Source organism: Poecilia reticulata, chromosome 5 (assembly GCF_904066995.2).
Source record: "Poecilia reticulata chromosome 5, P_reticulata-male-v2, whole genome shotgun sequence".
Taxonomy (NCBI): Eukaryota; Metazoa; Chordata; class Actinopteri; order Cyprinodontiformes; family Poeciliidae; genus Poecilia; species Poecilia reticulata.
In genome coordinates, this window is record NC_088834.1 from 21,535,015 (window position 1) to 21,554,594 (window position 19,580).

The 19,580-nt window shown below is 38.7% G+C and overlaps 1 protein-coding gene across 3 annotated transcripts in view; it reads right to left on the bottom strand.

Annotated features, from left to right (window-relative positions):
• The window catches only part of cpne5b (copine Vb), a 134,506-nt gene that overhangs the window by 5,416 nt on the left and 109,510 nt on the right, over positions 1 to 19,580 (bottom strand). For all 3 annotated transcript variants that reach the window (XM_008409300.3, XM_017304842.2, XM_008409302.3), the window contains 10 exons: positions 17,381 to 17,422; positions 17,118 to 17,193; positions 15,761 to 15,814; positions 15,105 to 15,166; positions 13,470 to 13,516; positions 12,059 to 12,240; positions 11,697 to 11,824; positions 6,828 to 6,930; positions 3,211 to 3,268; positions 2 to 75 (listed from right to left, as the gene is read on the bottom strand). In XM_008409300.3, the coding sequence (XP_008407522.1) occupies positions 2 to 75; positions 3,211 to 3,268; positions 6,828 to 6,930; positions 11,697 to 11,824; positions 12,059 to 12,240; positions 13,470 to 13,516; positions 15,105 to 15,166; positions 15,761 to 15,814; positions 17,118 to 17,193; positions 17,381 to 17,422 (826 nt within the window). The remainder of the gene's footprint in view (position 1; positions 76 to 3,210; positions 3,269 to 6,827; positions 6,931 to 11,696; positions 11,825 to 12,058; positions 12,241 to 13,469; positions 13,517 to 15,104; positions 15,167 to 15,760; positions 15,815 to 17,117; positions 17,194 to 17,380; positions 17,423 to 19,580) is intronic.

Below are 19,580 nucleotides of genomic sequence, written 5' to 3' on the forward strand. Positions count from 1 at the left end.
CCTGAACAATGTCTCTCTCTGCCAGTTTCCCCCGGGATGAGATCCTGATGTCGTCACCGTCCAGCTCCACCATAGCTGCAAGAAACAAATCGTAAGCAAGCATGCATAAAATCGTGTGGTATTAAGCACATTTCACAAAACAGCTCCCATCACAACAGAGATAAGGCAGATCCGTACTTATGTAAAGACGTAGGTCACACTGTATTCATGCATCATCTTGTAGCTGCAGTAAAGCTTGAACATATGTTGAGCTGTGAAGATTTTATTGGCGGTCTAATCTCGTAATAAGGCCTTTAATATAGACTGTGCAATTTAGAATCATCAGCACTAAACATTGCAAACCCAGCAATTAACCTTAGTCGGTTGTTCTGCAATTATGCCTGCATCCACCGACACAGTCCCCTCCCCTTCAGATTTAAGAGTTTGAACAGCAGGTTTCTCTGTGAAATGCAGTCAGAGAGTTTAGCAACCATAACAGACTCAGAACATGTCTGTCTGTATGCAAGTACACACACACACAGGCACACAAACATATATATATATATGTATATATATATATATAAAAAATTCCCTTCTCACCCTCCGCGGGTGGTCTGTTTCATCCTCTGAGCTCGGGTCCTCTACCAGAGGCCTGGGAGCTTGAGGGTTCTGCGCAGTATCTTGGCTGTGCCTAGAACTGCACATTTCTGGACTGAGATGTCTGATGTTGTTCCTGGGATCTGTTTAAGCCACTGCTCCAGTTTGGGGGTGACTGCCCCGAGGGCCCCGATGACCACAGGCACCACTGTGGTCTTCACCTTCCAGGTCTTTTCCAGTTCCTCCCTGAGGCCCTGGTATTTCTCCAATTTCTCATGCTCCTTTTTCTGATGTTGTAGTCACTTGGTATTGCTACATCCACCACAACGGCTTTCCTCTGTTCTTTATCCACCACCACAATGTCCGGTTGGTTCGCCATCACCATCTTGTCTGTCTGGATCTGGAAGTCCCATAGGATCTTAGCTCGGTCATTCTCCAGCACTTTTGGGGGTGTTCCCCACTTTGATCTTGGGGCTTCCAGTCCATATTCTGCACAGATGTTCCTGTACACTATGCCCGCCACTTGGTTATGTCGTTCCATGTACGCTTTCCCTGCCAGCATCTTGCACCCTGCTATTATGTGCTGGACTGTCTCAGGGGCCTCCTTGCACAACCTACACCTTGGGTCTTGTCTGGTGTGGTAGATCTGAGTCTCTATTGCTCTGGTGTTTAGGGCCTGTTCCTGGGCGGCCAGGATGAGAGCCTCTGTGCTGTCCTTGAGTCCAGCTTTCTCCAGCCATTGGTAGGTTTTCCTGACATCAGCCACTTCAGTTATTTGTCGGTGGTACATCCCATGTAGGGGCTTGTCCTCCCATGATGGTACTTCCAGCACCTTGTCTTCTGTTCCCCATTGCCTGAGACATTCGCTGAGCACATCGTCTGTTGAGGCTTTGTCCTTGATGTATTTATGGATCTTGGATGTTTCATCCTGGACAGTGGCTCTCACACTCACTAGTCCTCTGCCTCCTTCCTTACGGCTCGTGTACAGTCTCAGGGTGCTGGATTTGGGGTGGAACCCTCCATGCATGGTTAGTAGCTTCCTAGTCTTAACATCCGTGGCCTTCATCTCTTCCATTGGCCAGGTAATTATTCCGGCAGGGTATCTGATTACTGGTAAGGCATAGCTGTTTATTGCACGGATCTTGTTCTTGCCATTGAGCTGGCTTCTCAGGACTTGCCTTATTCGTTGGAGGTATTTGGCTGTGGCTCCTTTCCTTGTGACCTCATCGAGGTGGCCATTTGCTTGTGGTATTCCCAGGTACTTGTAGCTGTGCTCTATGTCTGCTATTGTTCCTTCTGGGAGTGAGACCCCTTCTGTGTGGGCGACCTTCCCTCTCTTTGTAACCATCCGACCACACTTCTCTAGTCCGAATGACATCCCAATGTCAGTGCTGTAGATCCTGGTGGTGTGGATCAGTGAGTCGATGTCTCGCTCGCTCTTGGCGTACAGCTTGATGTCATCCATGTAGAGGAGGTGACTGATCGTGGCCCCATTCTTGAGTCGGTATCCGTAGCCAGTCTTGTTGATGATTTGGCTGAGAGGGTTCAGGCCTATGCAGAACAGCAGTGGGGACAGAGCATCTCCTTGGTATATGCCACATTTGATGGACACTTGTGCAAGTGGTTTGCAGTTGGCTTCAAGGGTGGTTTTCCACAGCCCCATCGAGTATATATATATATATATATATATATATATATATATATATATATATATATATATATATATATATATATGTATGAAAAGATACAGCAAACAGTCCAATGATCCTCTAGAAGTTAAAGCCTTTGTTTTCTTTTTCAAACGTGTGTTAAGCTACTTTGGTTTTGCTTTATTTATACTTTTGCTGTCTTCTGAATATTTTTCAGCTGCAGCCTTTGAACAAAGTGAGAGCAGACATGAGATAGTGACAGAGCGTCAGGGTGAGATGAAAGTAGGCTGATCAGGGAAAACTCCTGTCTCTTTTATCTTTTCTTCGTTTTTGGAGACATCCGTGCAGCACACACATTCGACTTAAAATGCTGCATTGAGTTTAGCTGTGCTTCTTAGTACTGAAGAATTATATCGCGTTGCTTAGATTTTGTAGCGAATATGGCTGTATTTTTTCTGAATCCCACTTTTGAAACTCTTCTTGCCCAAGAAAAGTCTGTGGAAAGCTGCATTTCCAAATGTCTGCATTTACAAACTTTTCAATTGTTCTGATGTTAAAAGCTTGGTATAACAATATTAATCTTGATTGTTGTGCATGTGCTTTTTAATTTCTTCTTTAACATTATTAGTGCATTGCAAACGTATTGATAATCCTTGAACCTTTATCACATTTTGTGACATTACACTCAAACTGAAAATATATATGAACTTTATGCAATAAACTCAAAGTGCATAATTGTGAAGTGAAAGCAAAATTATACTTTATATATTTTTCACATAATAAATCTCTAAAACATGGATTGTATTTGTATAAAATCTGATGCTATCAGTTATCTTCAGACATCAGCTAATTAGTAAAAAGTCCAGCTTTTGTTGATCTTGCACTTAGATTTTAAAAGGCCACATTAAAGCTTCTGATTGCTGCAAGAAGAATAAAAACTTTGGCAAGGCACTGTATGTTTATAAAACTATCAAAGTTATTTTACCGTCAAACTCAGCTTGACCAACTCCTACGATGATTATGGACATAGGAAGCTTGGCAGCCTGTGAAGAAATCAAAATGCAAAAAATGTAAAACATTGTGACTGTGAAAATGTTTTTATATTTCCAAGTAAACAAACTATTTCTTTATGAGCAGGACCCTGAATGTTAGTTATCAGATTTGAGACAGTGGCGTAAACTGACTGCTCGTGGTAATAGCTTAACTTGAAATGCATGGGGAGATTTTTTTATTTATATATTTATTTTTTGTAGCTGATGCTGTTATGATAACCACACAACCAATCTAACTGTAGCAAGTCACTCACATAAACTGTTTTCACCTAAAAACATTATGATCCTATCTCCCAAATGGCAGTCTGCCTCAGCAACATGTTCACCTCTAAGAAAGAGGAGTAAAAATGCTTTGCTGGTTGGTTGAGATGCTGGCTTAGAAAGAAAAATGGACAAATTTGTTGGCAGCAAGCTTGAGCATGACTTAGTTTGCAGCAGATGGATGAGCCATGAGAGGAAGGAAGGGGGGGGGGAAGGTGCTGGACAGGTAATTACAGCCACCTTCCCCGTCACCTGCCAGTCGACTCCAGGCTCCACGTCTAATCAAATGAGACAATGGTTTGGTATACGAGATCGACATTTTGCAAGCAAACGTCAAGCAGAATTGGCAGGACTATGGTAAACCCCAAAAATGCAATATGAAGGGAAGGTAAAATAACACATGCTTTTGAAATAGTTTTTCAAATAAAAACTTGATAAATGTATTTTTCATCAGTATTTGCATCATTTAGTTTAATTCTAAAGTGAACTAATTGCTTCCAGATGTCACCTAATTGCTCAACAGAGACCACCTGTATGTGACGTCATCTCAGGAAAAAAAAAAGTAAAAAATAAAAATTCAGCTGTTCTGCCAAGGCCTCAGAGTTTTGTTGGAGAAAATTGTTTAACATAACAGACAGAATGATGAGAATCACGTGACACAGCTGACAGTTCAGGGATAAAGCTGCAGGAAAGCTTAAAGAGGGGTTAGGCCATTAAGCTATTTCATAACCCTCCACTGAAAAGTATAGTCATGATGAAGCAAAAAAAAAAAAAATCTATGGTAACTGAAGGAGCTGCAGAAATCCACAGCTCGGGTGGTATGACGTTTTGATCGGAGAGGGATTAGTCATGCATCCTACAAGTCTGTTCTCTATCAAAGACTGGGAAGAAGAAAGACGATTTAAAATAAAACAACTGTTTGTATATCAGGGAGTTCAGAAGGACGATCAACAGTCGTGATGTGTACTTGTGTTCTCTTTATTTCTTTTATTTGATTTGATTTATTTTGTCATCACTTTCCTTTATTTTGCTGCTGCAAACGCAAACCTTCTTTTACAATATTTCCACATGTGCTGTCCAGATAAAACTACTGAGGTTACGTTTCACGTTTGTCTGAGGAGTGGTGTGAAGTGTAACAGCTTTACTTGAAATACCCAATATAATTTCTCAACCATTATGCAAATTAACTCTCTTTGTGTGTTTCCATGTCACTTGTAGAATCCATGCACGGATCAGGCTCCTGTATTCATAGCAGCTTACACATTTTGCTCCTTCTTTTCTTTGATAACAAAAATGTTTAGTCCTTTTTGTCCTTACAACCCCTGACCTCATTGAGATTTATTGGAGTCTTATGCAACAGATCAACACACGCAGGATTGTAAAGAGGAAAGTTATTTAAAATGGCCTTTCAATTAAAATTAATGATTTGAAAATGTGGAGCTTTTAGAGGGATCAGAGCTCTAATTTCTCTAAACAAAATCCAGTGCAACACAGAAGAAGTCGTCTTACTAGTAAATCAAATACAAGTTTATGCATCTTGTGATTATTACAGTACTCTTAAAAGCTGAATGTATTTGATTTTTTTCAACAAATTTGCAAAAAAAAACCCCTCAAAAACATTTTGCCACATTGTCATAATGAGGTATTTGTGTAAAGAATTTTGATGAAAAAAAAAATTAATTTAACACAAATATCCTGCCTCATGCTCACAACGTAACCAAACAAAGTGGTGAGATGTTTACAGACAGTTGAGCATGTTTAGAATTTCTCAATCTGTCTCTCTGCTCTTGTTTGAAAAATGAACTCAATCATGATGTAGTCTGAAGCACACACAGTGTGCAACCTCAGCACGGTGATCGCTCTCGTCCAAGAGGAGTGGAGAGTAAAAGGGAAAGAACAGTGGAAGCGGCAAGCACCAGGAGTCCACAGGGCTGGAGGCTGTGAGATAGAGCAGCAGGCAAGATCTTAAAAGGAAGGTGTGGCTGTTCTAATGTTTTGATTAACAGTCGCAAATTCCCTTTAAATCCAGTCTGCTGGGTGTTCTGCGCCGGCGGCAGGCTGCGGAGGTGCAGGAAGGGTGGAAGAAAGAGGGACACACTAAAGAAAAAGAAAAGAGTAGCACACACTTGCCGTTTACAGCTGAAAGACGAAAAAAATGTGAGTGACGACAAGTTTCAGGAAAGCCTCTGGAGAGCAGCTCTGTTTTTGTGCCATGTTTATAGAGGCAGCAAAACCTTCAAATATCTGTGGCATATTTTGTTTGGTAGGAAGGTAATAATCTTCAGCTGAAAGTAAAAACAAATACTCTGTATCCACTCTGCTGCTCCTGTCGCTGTTGACACTGTTATACGAAGCCGTGGCTTTAGGGCTTCTTTTCTGCATATTGCAGAACAGCTGTTGTTGCAAAGCTCCTGCTGTGTCTGGATTTGTGTGAAAACAAGAGAAAACTGAGGAATGCTGAAATTCACAGCTGATATGCTTTTTGCATTTGCGTATTGTCTGCTTGTCTCTTTGCTTTTACATACCAACTAGTGTTTTCCATAAATGTGACTTAAAGAAGTTCTACAGAGAGTTTTTAGTGTCTTCTTTAGTCTTCTACATAAAAGTTACACAACATACCATCTTCACAAAGTCAGTGTGTTCATTAGCGATGTAACAAAATACTTTTTGAAATGCAACACTTGTTGTTGTATGTCATATATACACCTTTGCTTTCCAATGAAATATTCATTATATTTGTCTAAGTCTGGCAGCAGTAGATTTCATCACCTGACAAGATTTTGCTGTAAAAAGTTGGAGCTGAATGCAACCATATCACCGCTGCTAACATTGCTTAGCATTGTTTAGGGTGTTTAGCAATGTTAGCAATCTCACTTAACTAAATAAATATTTATGTAGTTAAAGGTAAAAGCTCTATTAGTCGTAAAGAGACTTCTGCTTTGAGGGATTTCAGCATGAATTAAGACTAATTGTACAGTTAACAAAAATAATTAATATTTTTATCACAACTGCTTTTGTAATAAATCATTCTTTAAAACAATATCATCTAAAGCTTTAGTTGTCAGTTTGTTATAGCTTTTTCAAGTCAAAATGACTATTGTTACCAGCAGTTTATCTTAATTTATACTCTGTACTAAATTCAGTGGAAATTCACTGAGAGATATTAAGAAAAGAATAAATTCCCACTCCAGTCTTAACACACACTTTCAGTACCTACAAATGCGAATCCTTGGACATGTTTAACTTCACATGACGTAGGAGAGAACAAACAATTGTCTTTATTTCTTACATTTACGATGGCTTCTTTGGTCTGGGCCATGTCTGAAATGACACCATCTGTGATGATTAGGAGGACAAAGTACTGCGAGCCGTCCTGCACTGCCGCTGCATATCTGCCCACAGATAAAATCGCACATTAGGAAATCACTTGTTATTCACTATAGAAACCAAACAAGCCTGAAATTTGGATTTACTCACATATTTATCAAAGCAATAAAAAAAAAATCCAAAATTCAAAATCATCTGAAGAAGAACTTGTTTCAGTTATCACACACAAAAAGTTTTTTTTTGTGCTGATGTGTGAAAAAAAATAAGGAACATTCAAATATGCAATAGTTAGATAACACAGACAGAGCTGTTGCCTTGCAGCAAGAAGGTTCTGGGTTCGATTCCCGGCCCCGGTCTTTCTGCACGGAGTTTGCATGTTCTCCCTGTGCATGCGTGGGTTTTCTCCGGGTACTCCGGTCTCCCACAGTCCAAAAACATGACTGTCAGGTTAATTGGTCTGTCTAAATTGCCCCTAGGTGTGAGTGTGTGTGTGCATGGTTGTGTGTCCTGTGTGTCTCCGTGTTGCCCTGCGACAGACTGGCGACCTGCCGAGGGTGACCCCGCCTCTCGCCCGGAACGTTAGCTGGAGATGGGCACCAGCAAACCTCCTGACCCCATTAAGGGACAAGGGTGCAAGAAAATGGATGGATGGATGGAGATAACACAGACATATTTAAAGCAGGGTGTTTATATTCTGGTTTACAAATTCGATTCATAAATCAAACAATTATTGGTGCATTAGTGTAAATTTTAAACACTGACTATCGTTCTTTCAGTACCGCAATAGATTGTTGTAGTTTCAGAAGTACAACTTACTTTAAGAACTCAAGTATCAAAAAACAAACAAGTTCAAATGATAAATAAACGTTCTTATCATTTTTGTGATCTAAAAAAAAAAAGATGAAAAAAACTTATAATTCGGCTGTTTTCCACATTTTGGAAACTATTTTAAAATGAACTTTCTGGCCAACACAATCAAAGAGATGGCTCATTTTCTCATTCTGAAACCAGATGTCCTCATCAAGGCAAGAGCTCCAAATTACAGACAGGCTGCCAGAGTGTCCAGGGCACATAATCCTGCTGTGGGAGGACAGTAGATGCCATTAGATGGATGTGCTTGATTACTAACAGAGTTTTGATAGGGTGAACGTCGTGTCCTGAGACTTCCCAGCAGAACATTTAATAGAAAAAAGTGACCAACAATGTAGTTTTACAGAGCAGAGAAAGTGAAAATAATGACTTGCATTCATGGCTCAGTTGAAGCCTTTGACACAGTTTGATTGGAGAAATCAAACTAGATTCATTTCCTGTAAAATCGTTGCACTTTTTACAAAACAAATCATCTTGTAAACCTGGTTTCCATGGAGTGCTCCCGATAAGCCTTGTTTTCTCATGTCTAAAATTACCTAGAACCTGGGAAAATATGCAAGCAGGGTAATTAAGACGTAACTAGACGAGTTTAGCAACCATTCAGAAAGAGCATTTACAAGCAAATAAACACGTGGCCACGTCCCTCAGACAGCTAAAAATACTGTATCTGCAAAACCTTGATGCATTCAAACACTTGAACAACATTTATATTCAGATACATTCATCAGAGTAACATTTTTATGGACTGCTTTTGGCAGCAAAACTCTTGAGGATAACAGGGAGCGATACGAGAACTAAAGTAGACCACATTATGTGACACCTTAAAAAAAACTGATGATTTTAACACACAAGAGAAAATCTAAAGCTTTTTAAAGTTTCCTGGAAGCTGCAAACTGCTCCACATACATTTAATATGCATGTACCATGTAAAGCTGACACTAATCCAAGTACACGTTACACTAAGTTGAGAAGATTTTACAATGCAGTGACCACAGTGTTTAAAATAAACTTCATGCAACAAGTCTCTCACTCACACTGCATCCTGATATCTATCGATCAATAAGAGCTAGACTTGTGGAAAGCAAGGTTAAGAAAACAAAGCAGAACAGCATATTTGCGTCCAGTCAGAAAAATTATTTTAACAAGGCTACTAACAGAACATTTTCCTCTTTTCTTCACTCAGATTTCAGGGAAATAATGGTTCATTAGTCATCACTCTCATCCTAAGCTGAGTGCATTATGGTTGGATTTGCTAATTTTTCTGATGCTAATTCAAGCAGATATGCAATGCAATAATATGTTTCTCTCCGTGTTATGTTTTCAAGCACTGAAGAAACCTGTTCACAAGTATAGGCTGCACATCTCTATATGTGACACTGGTTCAGTGTACATAGTACAAAATAGCACCAATAAATTGGCCCACTTTCAACTTTTGCTTCATTTAATACATGTGGCAGCCATATTGGCTACAAAACCCAGTCATATTTTCTAAGTTAGAGCTCAGACTGTGTAAAAGTTGACTGGGAATTAAAAAAAAAAAAATGACTTCACTCATTTATTTATTTATTTCACCAGGAAAATCCTATTAAGATTTAGAAAAATAAATAAATCTCTTCTGGAAAAGAATCCTGGTCAAGACTGGCAGCAGAATACAGAGTTGCATTCTGCACAGACACAATGCAACACAACAATGGAGTCATGTCGAGTCAGAGTCCTTCAGCTTGGATATGTGGGGATTGTGTTTAGACTGCTTAAACCAGTGCAGGTGCAGGTGTCACGGAGCACTACTGGAAGTGATCTGAAGAACTCTGACCTCAAAACAAGTTCATCTGGGTAGAGGCTGGAAATTATTTGAGGCTAATGGGCAATAACACATTTTACCAATAGAAAGTCTGGGAGACTATTAGTAATCTGGAGCTCTTGCCAACACGTGTCTAATTATGATGAAACATTTTTCTTTCCTCTTTTCACACAATTGTATTTATTTATTGTTTTAATTTATGAAACCAAAATCAATTTACTTAAAATTTTTATACCTTATTTTAAATGAAAAAGAAAAGGCGACAGCACTTCACTGGATGCTTGATTTCAAAACAAATCAAACACCAAATATTTGTTTGATTTGTTCTCCAGTTTAGTGAGAAGAAAATCCAAATACCCAAAGGTGCACCAAACAATAAATTGTGAAACTTTCTTTCTTCTTTAAAGAACCTGTCCAGATCGACGCACAATTTAAACAGTTTACTGCTACCGACTGCTGGATGTCATTGTATGACTCTATGCTTTATGATATTCCTAATATACGATTTGAGACAGTAAAACTGAATTTTTTGGCAGATTGCAGAATATGTTTACTGGTTAGTTGGACAGACATTGCTCAAAAAGCAAATGAAAGTTAAAGTTTAAAAATATTCATGTGCATGTATGTTTTTATAAATTGAACAACTGGAATACATGTAGATTACTAATGACTTAAGACAATATAAATTACTCACATGTCTACTCAACAGTCACAAAACCTTCTATAAAATAATGTTTGCCATGTAGTGTTTCTCATGATGGTAATAACATTATTTAACTAACGTCAAAAACAACAGCCAAAGGAGCCACAAGCAGGTAAAGGTTCATCTCAGTTAGATTATCAACTAGAAGTTAATTTATTTCAGTCAGTCAAATTAAAAACTGAAATTGCTCATTCAGCACACACACATTATCTACTCCAAGTCTTTTTTCTTTCCTCTTTCAACTGTGATAATTATAGCTTACAACTGACGTTGATCTGAAGCTCAGTTCCACTGAATACTGACATGACAGACTTGACAGTCGTCCAGCAGGCAGCCATCGACGCCCTCCTCAGGAACAGTTAATCACAATGTTCATGGTTAAAGAACCTGGTAGCTCAAAGCGCCACGTAAAAGCAAACACTACTGATCAACATCTTAAGAGCGTGAATGTAGTGGTCAGCATTGGCGTTTTGTGTTGGTGGATCACAACCAGGTCGTAAAAAGAAGAAAAAAACCCAGAAGAAAATGAATTGAACAGAAGAAACAAACTGAACTGAATGAAATCTCAAACAGGCTCTTCATCGTACAAAAAGTTAAGCTCAAGTGGAGGCTGCTTGACATAGGGAGGGCGAACAGTCTAAAAACATTTGATGCACTGAAGTGCAGGTTGTTTGAGTTTCTATTCAATTAACTACCTACTCAAAGCTTTTTTTTTTTCCCTCTCTCCAGTTTCTTCTTTTAGCATTTTAAAGTGACTCGTGTGATGTGCTTATAATTAGTGCAAAGTTTAAATACTGTTTGTCCAAACTTAGGATTTTATTATGGACTATTTTTTTGACAGGTTAAGCTGTAGCAGATCTACAAAGCCTGCCTCTATGCCACTCTGCAGTAATCCAGTAATTCATTCATTTTAAGCAATTATGACTTTTTGATAGTCCAATACTGTATTAAAATGTATTTCTTGTTAGTCTTATACAGTATGAACTCTGGATTCTATAACTGAAATTTGAGTTGTCAGCTGTAAGCCACTATACACTAAATTAACGGTGTAATGATATTCTAATTTATTCAGATGCACTTGTCAAAGCAAAAAACCTAAAGGGGCAGCTATACTGAACAAGCACTGAACAAGAACATATTAAATAATAAAAGAAATATGATTTTTATATTTGTTGGGAATGCAGAATTCCTTGTAGCTCAATAATGATAAGCTAAACAAATAAAAGGGATAACCTTGGTCAACTTGCAAAACCGTGTTCCACATTTTTTATGGCTAAAACGTCTATGCAGTATTAAACATTTGCAACAAATGAACTTAAATGCTTTTCTAGTCATGCTGACTTCAAAATGCTTCACCCTTGAACAACACCCATTAAGCAACTTTTGTAAAATTACTACTCTACCCACATGAACAGCAGTAATGCAAACGGGTGAAGATGTCACAAATAGTTCAACACCTGGCAACATGGTTCACTATTGGAGCAAAGTTGGTTGGCCCGTATAATTGAACGGTCTTCAGACTTTGATGGTATGCCTCTAGGATCCCTTCAATGCCGTTGCAATAAGGATTTTCCATGTTTCCATTCTGAAAATGATATAAGCAAACACAAGGTCTTTGATTATAAAGACCTATAGATACAATTCTGAAAGAATTCACTAACTATTTCTGTGTAGATGCCTTACACTGGTTCCTTACATATACAATATGCAAGAACTAACAATAGACCTAATAGATTAAAAATATTCATGGCAGAAATAATATCCAAATCAGTTTGAAAAATCAACTGAATGGAGTTACTATGAATAAAAGGAGATTCACCAGTGGAAACTCGTGAGAGACTCGCCCGTCAGGGGGCAGTTTTGCTCCAAAGCCTAAAGCTGGAAACATCTTGTCGCTGTCATAGTCCTGAATGATTTCCCCGACAGCCTTCAGGGCCATGGCGTAGGCGTTCAGCTGGTAAGGGTTCATGTAGTGCAGTGAAGTAGATTGGGACGGATTACCTGTGGATAAATGAAATAGAATCCAATGATCCCTTCTGAAGACCTTATCGTTCGTTGGTTTGGACCTGTCCTTGTTTGTGGATGAGCTAAACCATACAACGATAAATGCGCATTAGACAGACTGAATAATGTCAGTGTAGAAGACGACCCTCAGCTCTCATTAATGATTGTTTCTCTTGAGTTGCTGCAGGAAGTAGAGTCTCTGCTATAAGGTAAACCACAGCGTAGTGCTGTCGATTATTCAACCATAATAAATGACAACAGGTTCATACTTATGGCTTAGCCATGCATTTTGGCAGTGAAAAGCTGCATGTACTGCAGCTGTTGGTCCCACATCTTTGATGTAGGCCAGTCATGGTTTCACCACCAAACATGTTACGCTTGTCAAAAACGCATCTGACGCTTCAAGTTTGACGCACGTGCACTTTTGGTGCGTTCACACCAAATGAGTTTTGAGCGTTAGACTTTTACATTCAAAGTCTATGTGGAGTATTGGACACTTTGGATTTGTCGAACACTCAAAATGCTCCAAAAAGTTCAAATCCCGCTGTGCTAGAAGCTCAAAATGCGCCGCAACTGCCTTCAACGTGCCTCCACATAGAGTTTGAATGTAAACCAGAGGCGCCTGACGCTCAAAACGCGTTTGGTGTGAAGGCACCATTACACCGACCACCTGAATGATTCCTCCAGTGAAGATATGCCTCTAGGTTTTAACAGCCCAGCATTTCTAATATGTGTTAAATACAACCACTATTTATATATATACTATTTATACCACGATTATAAATAAGAGTTTCATTTTCTATCGTTTACTGAAAAATGGCAGTGATTTCAGGTGTTGCACATTTTTCATCGGTAAAGAGTTGAAACTTATTCGTCTAATTTACTTTATTTTCTAACCGGGAGAACATTTTCCACAAATAACTTTCTAGACAGAAAGAACCTGTAAGAATTAATTGCACTGCTATTCAGTGGTTCCACAGAGTGAGGATTAAAACTTGCAACATCATATCCCTCTCCCTGTGCACCAGCAGAACATTTAGCAGGAGGAACTCCCCAGAGAAGGCTTTAACTTGCTGAGTGGTGATTGTACACAGTGTCCATGACAGCACTGTCTGTTTCGGTTTGCGAGATTGATTCTAAATATGAACATGACACAGTCAGATATTCCCCTCAATGTATTCCTGCCCTCCTCACCAAACGCACGCTTTGAAGTTGTGATCACTCACCATTAGACGCTGTGAAATCAATGGCCACAGTGAAATTGATCTGCGTCCTGGAGGAGGCAAAACAGCAAATCAACAACAGGGACCAGACAGTCGTATTCAAAATTAACACGCTCTCACTCACACAATCTGTGACACAATAGAAAATATTTTCCTCAGAACAATTAAAGGGGCATTGTACAAACCAGATAACAGCTATGCTTTCATTCAACAGGACTTCACTTCTTTTTCACGTTCCTAAACCCATAACAACAACAACACTGTTACAGCACAAACAGCAGCCACTCATTTGCCAATTAAAATTTAGGACATGATATCCAAGGTATCTGACTTTCACCTTCTCAATGAAAGACTACAGGAGCATGTGAGAGACCGAGCCTGGTAACAAGCTATTAGACTGATGGAGCACTTAAGAGCAAATCATAATCCAATTTTCCCTGCTGACGAAGCTTTCCCCCCCTCTACGTCTTGCTAATTTACGACAAAATGAGGCCCTAAGGGGCTCAAATGACAGCCTCTCGTTATCTAGAAAAGTCACCAGAGAGAACAGCAAAAGAATGATGATAAAATGAACGTGTTTAATATTCCCATTAACCTTTCAGCTTGGCGTGAGGATTGTAATGTTCCACAGCCTGACCGTGCTAACATAATTAAAGTTAATTTTATTAATTAATTAACTTTTTCTCCCTGAATGAGGTTAGCAAATGGTTCATCTGCAAGAAGAAATAAAAAATAAAGTTTTCCCGGTGATTCTCTCTTTTTTTTTATCTGAATTTTCTTCCTTTTTGAGCTAACGGTTACTTTCTACCATCTTTCGTAGAGAGTTTTAGGGTTTTAGTTTTTTTATTTTTATTTACACTTGAAAATTAATGCTTCTTTTAACAAGGAATATTTTTATGCATTTCAGAAGGGGAGAAAAAGCTAAATATCAACCAGTTTCCCCAGAACATCAGTTAAATCATGTTAGATGGTTTCTCTTTTTCATTCATTATATATATATATATATATATATATATATATATATATATATGAAGTGAGGTCACTAAAGCTTAAGATTATTGTATCATAAATCCACCAAAGCTGAGAGCTGTCAGCAAAATCTGTCACACCAGTCAGTTCTGCCACAGGACATAAAAACCACTGACAGTTTCCCTGCTGTGAAGAGACAGCAGAGATCAAAGCACCGTCCAGCCTGCTTGGAAAATATCACTTTACCTGAGAAATACTTGATATGCACATGCCATCGCTAGTGCTAAAGCTAACCTGAGGTTCAAGGGTTGCTAGACCCTCTAAGGAGAGTTTAACTTTAATTCATCAAAATTATATATATATATATATATATATATATATATATATTTATGTGTACTTCTAAATAGGACCCACAAATTCAGGCAAGTACAGCAACCTCTTTTCAGCAACCCTGCTTCTTTTCTCAAAAGTTTGACCAACTGTGAGAATACATGTGAAGTCCAGATTGCCTTGCTCTAAGGCGTCGCTGTGCAGAGAAAGATGTGGACAAATCCGCACGTAATAATGTGGATATCATTTTACCATCATTGGCAGGAACAGCTGGTGGGGGGGGGGGATGTCTATCTGATGTTTTTTTTTTCATTTATGCAAAAAGTCATTCCCACTCACCCTCCTTTGATGTAATCTAGGAAGGTGAACTCCGACTCAACAGAGAACGAGAGCAGGGTCACCTGTGAGTCAAAAAGAAGGAGGAAGAATTGATTAGATCCATTGGCATTGATGTTTTCCTCCTAATATGTCCCACACCTCCGCATATTGACTCAAATCATCCCATCGAATCAGGATGAAAGGAAACTGCCTTTCAAATAATTGAATTATTTTCAATGCCAAAGGATAAGTTTGAAGAGTAGATGGGATGCATTTGTATGCATTACTCACTCCGGCAGAAGTGTTTGGGTAAGTCGTGTGAAAAGTGATGTCTCAATTGGTCGTTGGTGTCGCTCTTCTTTCTGATGTCTTTCAAGTTCCTCAGAGTTTTCCCTCATTTTGTGCCTCTTACATGTTTTTTTCCCCCCACAGCCAGTCACATATAATTCACCATGATTTTTTTTCCCCACGTAACTTTCTTTTCAATCTGCCTTACCGTCATATTTTCCAAGTAATAACACATCTGAGCAAATCAACCCTTTAATCTTGTACATATATATTTTTCCCAGACAGAAGAAAATATGCTTCTTTTAAGACTTAATCAAATCAAACAAAAGAAAACTAACCCTGAAAAGAGGAGAGAGAGAAAAAGTTTCCGTTTCTGAAGCCATACTCACTGTTCCTGAGTTAACATATTTCTTTTTCTTCATTTTCTTCTTTGTGTTAATCACCTAAGAAGATAAAAAAAAAGATTAAAAAGCATTAGATACAGGGGTTTTTCTTTTACAACTCCTTAAAACTTGATTGGCAATACTATAAATATGTATAGATTTTAGATAAAATGATAGAAGTGTCTCTCTCTATACACACACACATATATGTATTTGTCAGAAATACTTATAGATGATAGAAGTCTGAAAATACGTAGTTGAATGTTGAGTTAAAAACGGATTCTCATGTGGAATAGGTTTAATGCACGCGACTAACATTAAGCTGCATTCTCGCAAGTGAAGAACAAGAGAGAAATGCCAATTCAGACACCAAAGACGTCTCAGCTCATTACCTCAATTCTCAATGGCTGCAAGGCATGAAAGTGACAGCCCCTAATTTAACATGGGGGGATGGCAATTTGTCTGACACACTAAACAATCTGCTGATGCGAAAACTAAAGGGCCTCTCAGTCTCACCGGGAGGTAAAGAAGAATCAAATACAGAGCATAATGGAGCTGACATCTAAAAGACAGGTATTTGTCCTTCGCTGAAGGCCACCAAACCACAGGGGCACGTAGGCATCGACACGTCGTTTATTCTCGGCAAGATTCTGACTTTTAATTCCCGCTCAAAGATTTCAGCTCATTTTGATTGGTAGATTTTAAAACGCAGCTCAAAGAATTGTGGTTATAGAACCGCCATATAATGTGATAAACTGTTAAATGTGTATCAAAAGTCATGGTTTGGACAAACGTGAAATATACTCATGTCATAAAAGGGAATTTTCATGAAAAATCCTCAGGTCTAAATTGCATCCTAAGGTTCCCGTTGAAAAATATCATACTGAGTAGCGAACATTTAAAGCATCAAATAAGTCCCTGCATCGTTTTTCTATTTATTTTGCTTCATGCTGCTGCTAATAATTCTATTTATATGCAAGTAAACATATCACCAATTAAAAAGAGAAAAACAAACAAACAAAGAAAAATAAAGTAGATGAAGTTTTATTGAATGTATTGCAGATCAGGGAAAGTGGAGACTGAATAATAAAATAGCTCAAGAAAACACACTAATGCAATTTTTTCCAGTGTTTCTCTGTTTCTCTTTAAAACATTTATTTTTTTCAGTTTATTTCATAAAAGTAGAGAATGTCCATGGAGAGAAAAGAACTAACGTCTACGGAAAGCAGCTTAACATGGTTGTCAGACGATGGAAGTGTCAAACACATCAGTCACGGGATCCAGATATCTCCCACACTGGGATTCCGTGTTTTAGGATCGAACAGACATGTTGGTGAACAGTGGGAACAGCGAGATGACTCACCTCGTACACATTGAACTGACTTTGCCCTCGAGCTAGCTCTCGGTAGCTGGTCGTGAAATCCCCGATGAAGTCATGGCTTGGGAGAAAAAAGTGAGAAGAAAATAAAACGAAGGAAAACAGGAAAGGGAAAAACAAACTTTAACTCCAGAAGTGCAGGTTTTATTATGATCAGAGGACGGAGGGGGTTTTGTATTGTTTGCATGTCAAAGCGTGTTGTTTCATTGAATTGTTTGTGAATATGAAAAATAAGTATTTACAATCACCTGCCATCCCGGTCCCAGTCATACACCTCCACCTTGATTGTTCTGTGCAAAGAAAACACTCAACTCAGAAAACATTTGCACGTGATTGTTTTCAAAATAGCATGTTTTTCAACTCTGTTAGACATTATATATATATATATATATATATATATATATATATATATATATATATATATATATATATATATATATATATATATATATATATATATATATACTAGAACCACATATATTACATGAAGGCCTGAGAGGTGTGTTTTAGAACATTTGAGACTAAACATCCTCATGAAGGTCAAAGACCGTAACAGAGACCTAAAACATACAACTAACAAAGCAAAACTACATCTGGAGGAGCTTTAGAGACACAGCTCAGGTGCAGGAAACTACTTAAAGGACAACCACTGGTGGTGCACTGCAAAAAACTGGTCTTTATGAAACAGTGACAAGAAGAAAGTTTTTTTTCTTGATAGAAAGCCATGAAGAATCATGTAAGGGAGAATGTGAGAAATGTGTAAGAAGGGTCCACCCCCACTACGAAACATGTTGTTGGTCGGAGGGTTGTTCTCTGCAGCAGGGACAGGAAACCAGCAGATGATGGACCCTAAACATACAGCCAGAGCTACAGAACACAGGTTCACATCGAAGGACATGTAACGCGTAATTGTCTTTAATAGACTCTCTCCATCCACTCTGACAGGGCTGGAATTACTGTGCAAGGAGATCAGGCAGAAATTTCAGTCTCTAGATGTGGATCTATAACTCAAGCAAATGTCTATTCTACAAAGTACAGACTCAAGTAGGTATAAAATAGATGCGAGCGTCACACACACAAAATTAAACCTTTAATCTACTTACCACTCATGTTTGACTGTCACATAAAATCTCACTAAACAACGCAGAAGTGACTTGACAAAAGTTGAAGGCATTTAAAAGGAGTATGGAAACTTTCCCAAAGTGCTGTAAAATGCTTCTAATCTTCTAATCAACAATGACATGAAATGTTCTGCTGCAACTGCAGAATATGGCTGAACAGCAGGGTGCATCATGTGGGGGGCGAACTTGTATAAAGCTGTTGCTCCAATAGAAACAAAGACTCTGCAGCACATGTTTGCTTCCACCACTCAAAACTCACATCAACATTTTACGCAAATGCTGCAGAAAGTGCTTTTGCAGACATAAAAGGGACAAAACTTTACTTGGCACTTTCATTCCATAGTCGTATTGATCCCGCTTCTGCTTCCCTTCTCTCTTCTTCCGCCTCAACTAAGCAACAACCCCTTCCAGATCCAAAAGAAACCAGAATCAAGAGATACATCATAGAAGCTTTCCTGCAACTAAGGGACTGAGAGACGCCCGTTAGAAGCTCAGCTTCCTCCTTACCATCTGGCACATGCTGCTTCACACTGAAGGTTTGTTCTTTTGAGGATGTGAGCTGAAGAAAATCCGCTTGCCATCCCAATACATACATGGCCCTTCTCCACCAATGTGGAAAAGGAGAAGACACAGAAAGTGACAGCAGGAATGAAGCAAAAATAAGAGTCTGGAGCATATTTCCTTTCACGAGCCTAAGCACAGGAACAAATCAAAAGCAGGCGCTGATGTTTAATCGCACGCCGATCAAGGATCTACAGTAGATACTGCTATCATCACTCAAGTCATTTATAAAATGTTCCTTTTTTAAGATCTGTGTATCTTATCTTACAGGTGTGTAGAAGTGCCCTTGAGCTTAGATCCTTGAGTTCCCCTTGTGGATATTCTTCTCTGAACATTTGATGCATCTTTCATTACTCACGATAGAAGTTCAACAAAAGGCACCAGTTGAAGGTTTGTCTTCATCTGTGGCTTCTTTTTCCTTTTTTTTTCTTTTTTTTACCAAAAGAGATTATTTGAGTAACCCAAGAGGGCATAATGTAAGAGATTTCTTCAGAGTTTGCAGTGAATAAGTGTACCGCCCACACTAAAGGCAAGTAATTCTCCAGGTGCTGTTGACAATGGAGCTATAAAAAGATCCAGAACTTACTCCTTTCACTTGATAGTTACTGACCAAAAATAGTCAGCACTCTGAAACACTCACAACTTCCTTTGTTTCTCTTCACACTCCCACATGTATCTCCATTAACTCTGCAACAGAGTCTGTGACATATTGGATTTCTTTATTTCTTCTGCCCTTGTTGTGTGCGATCTATTACTCCCCTCTCAT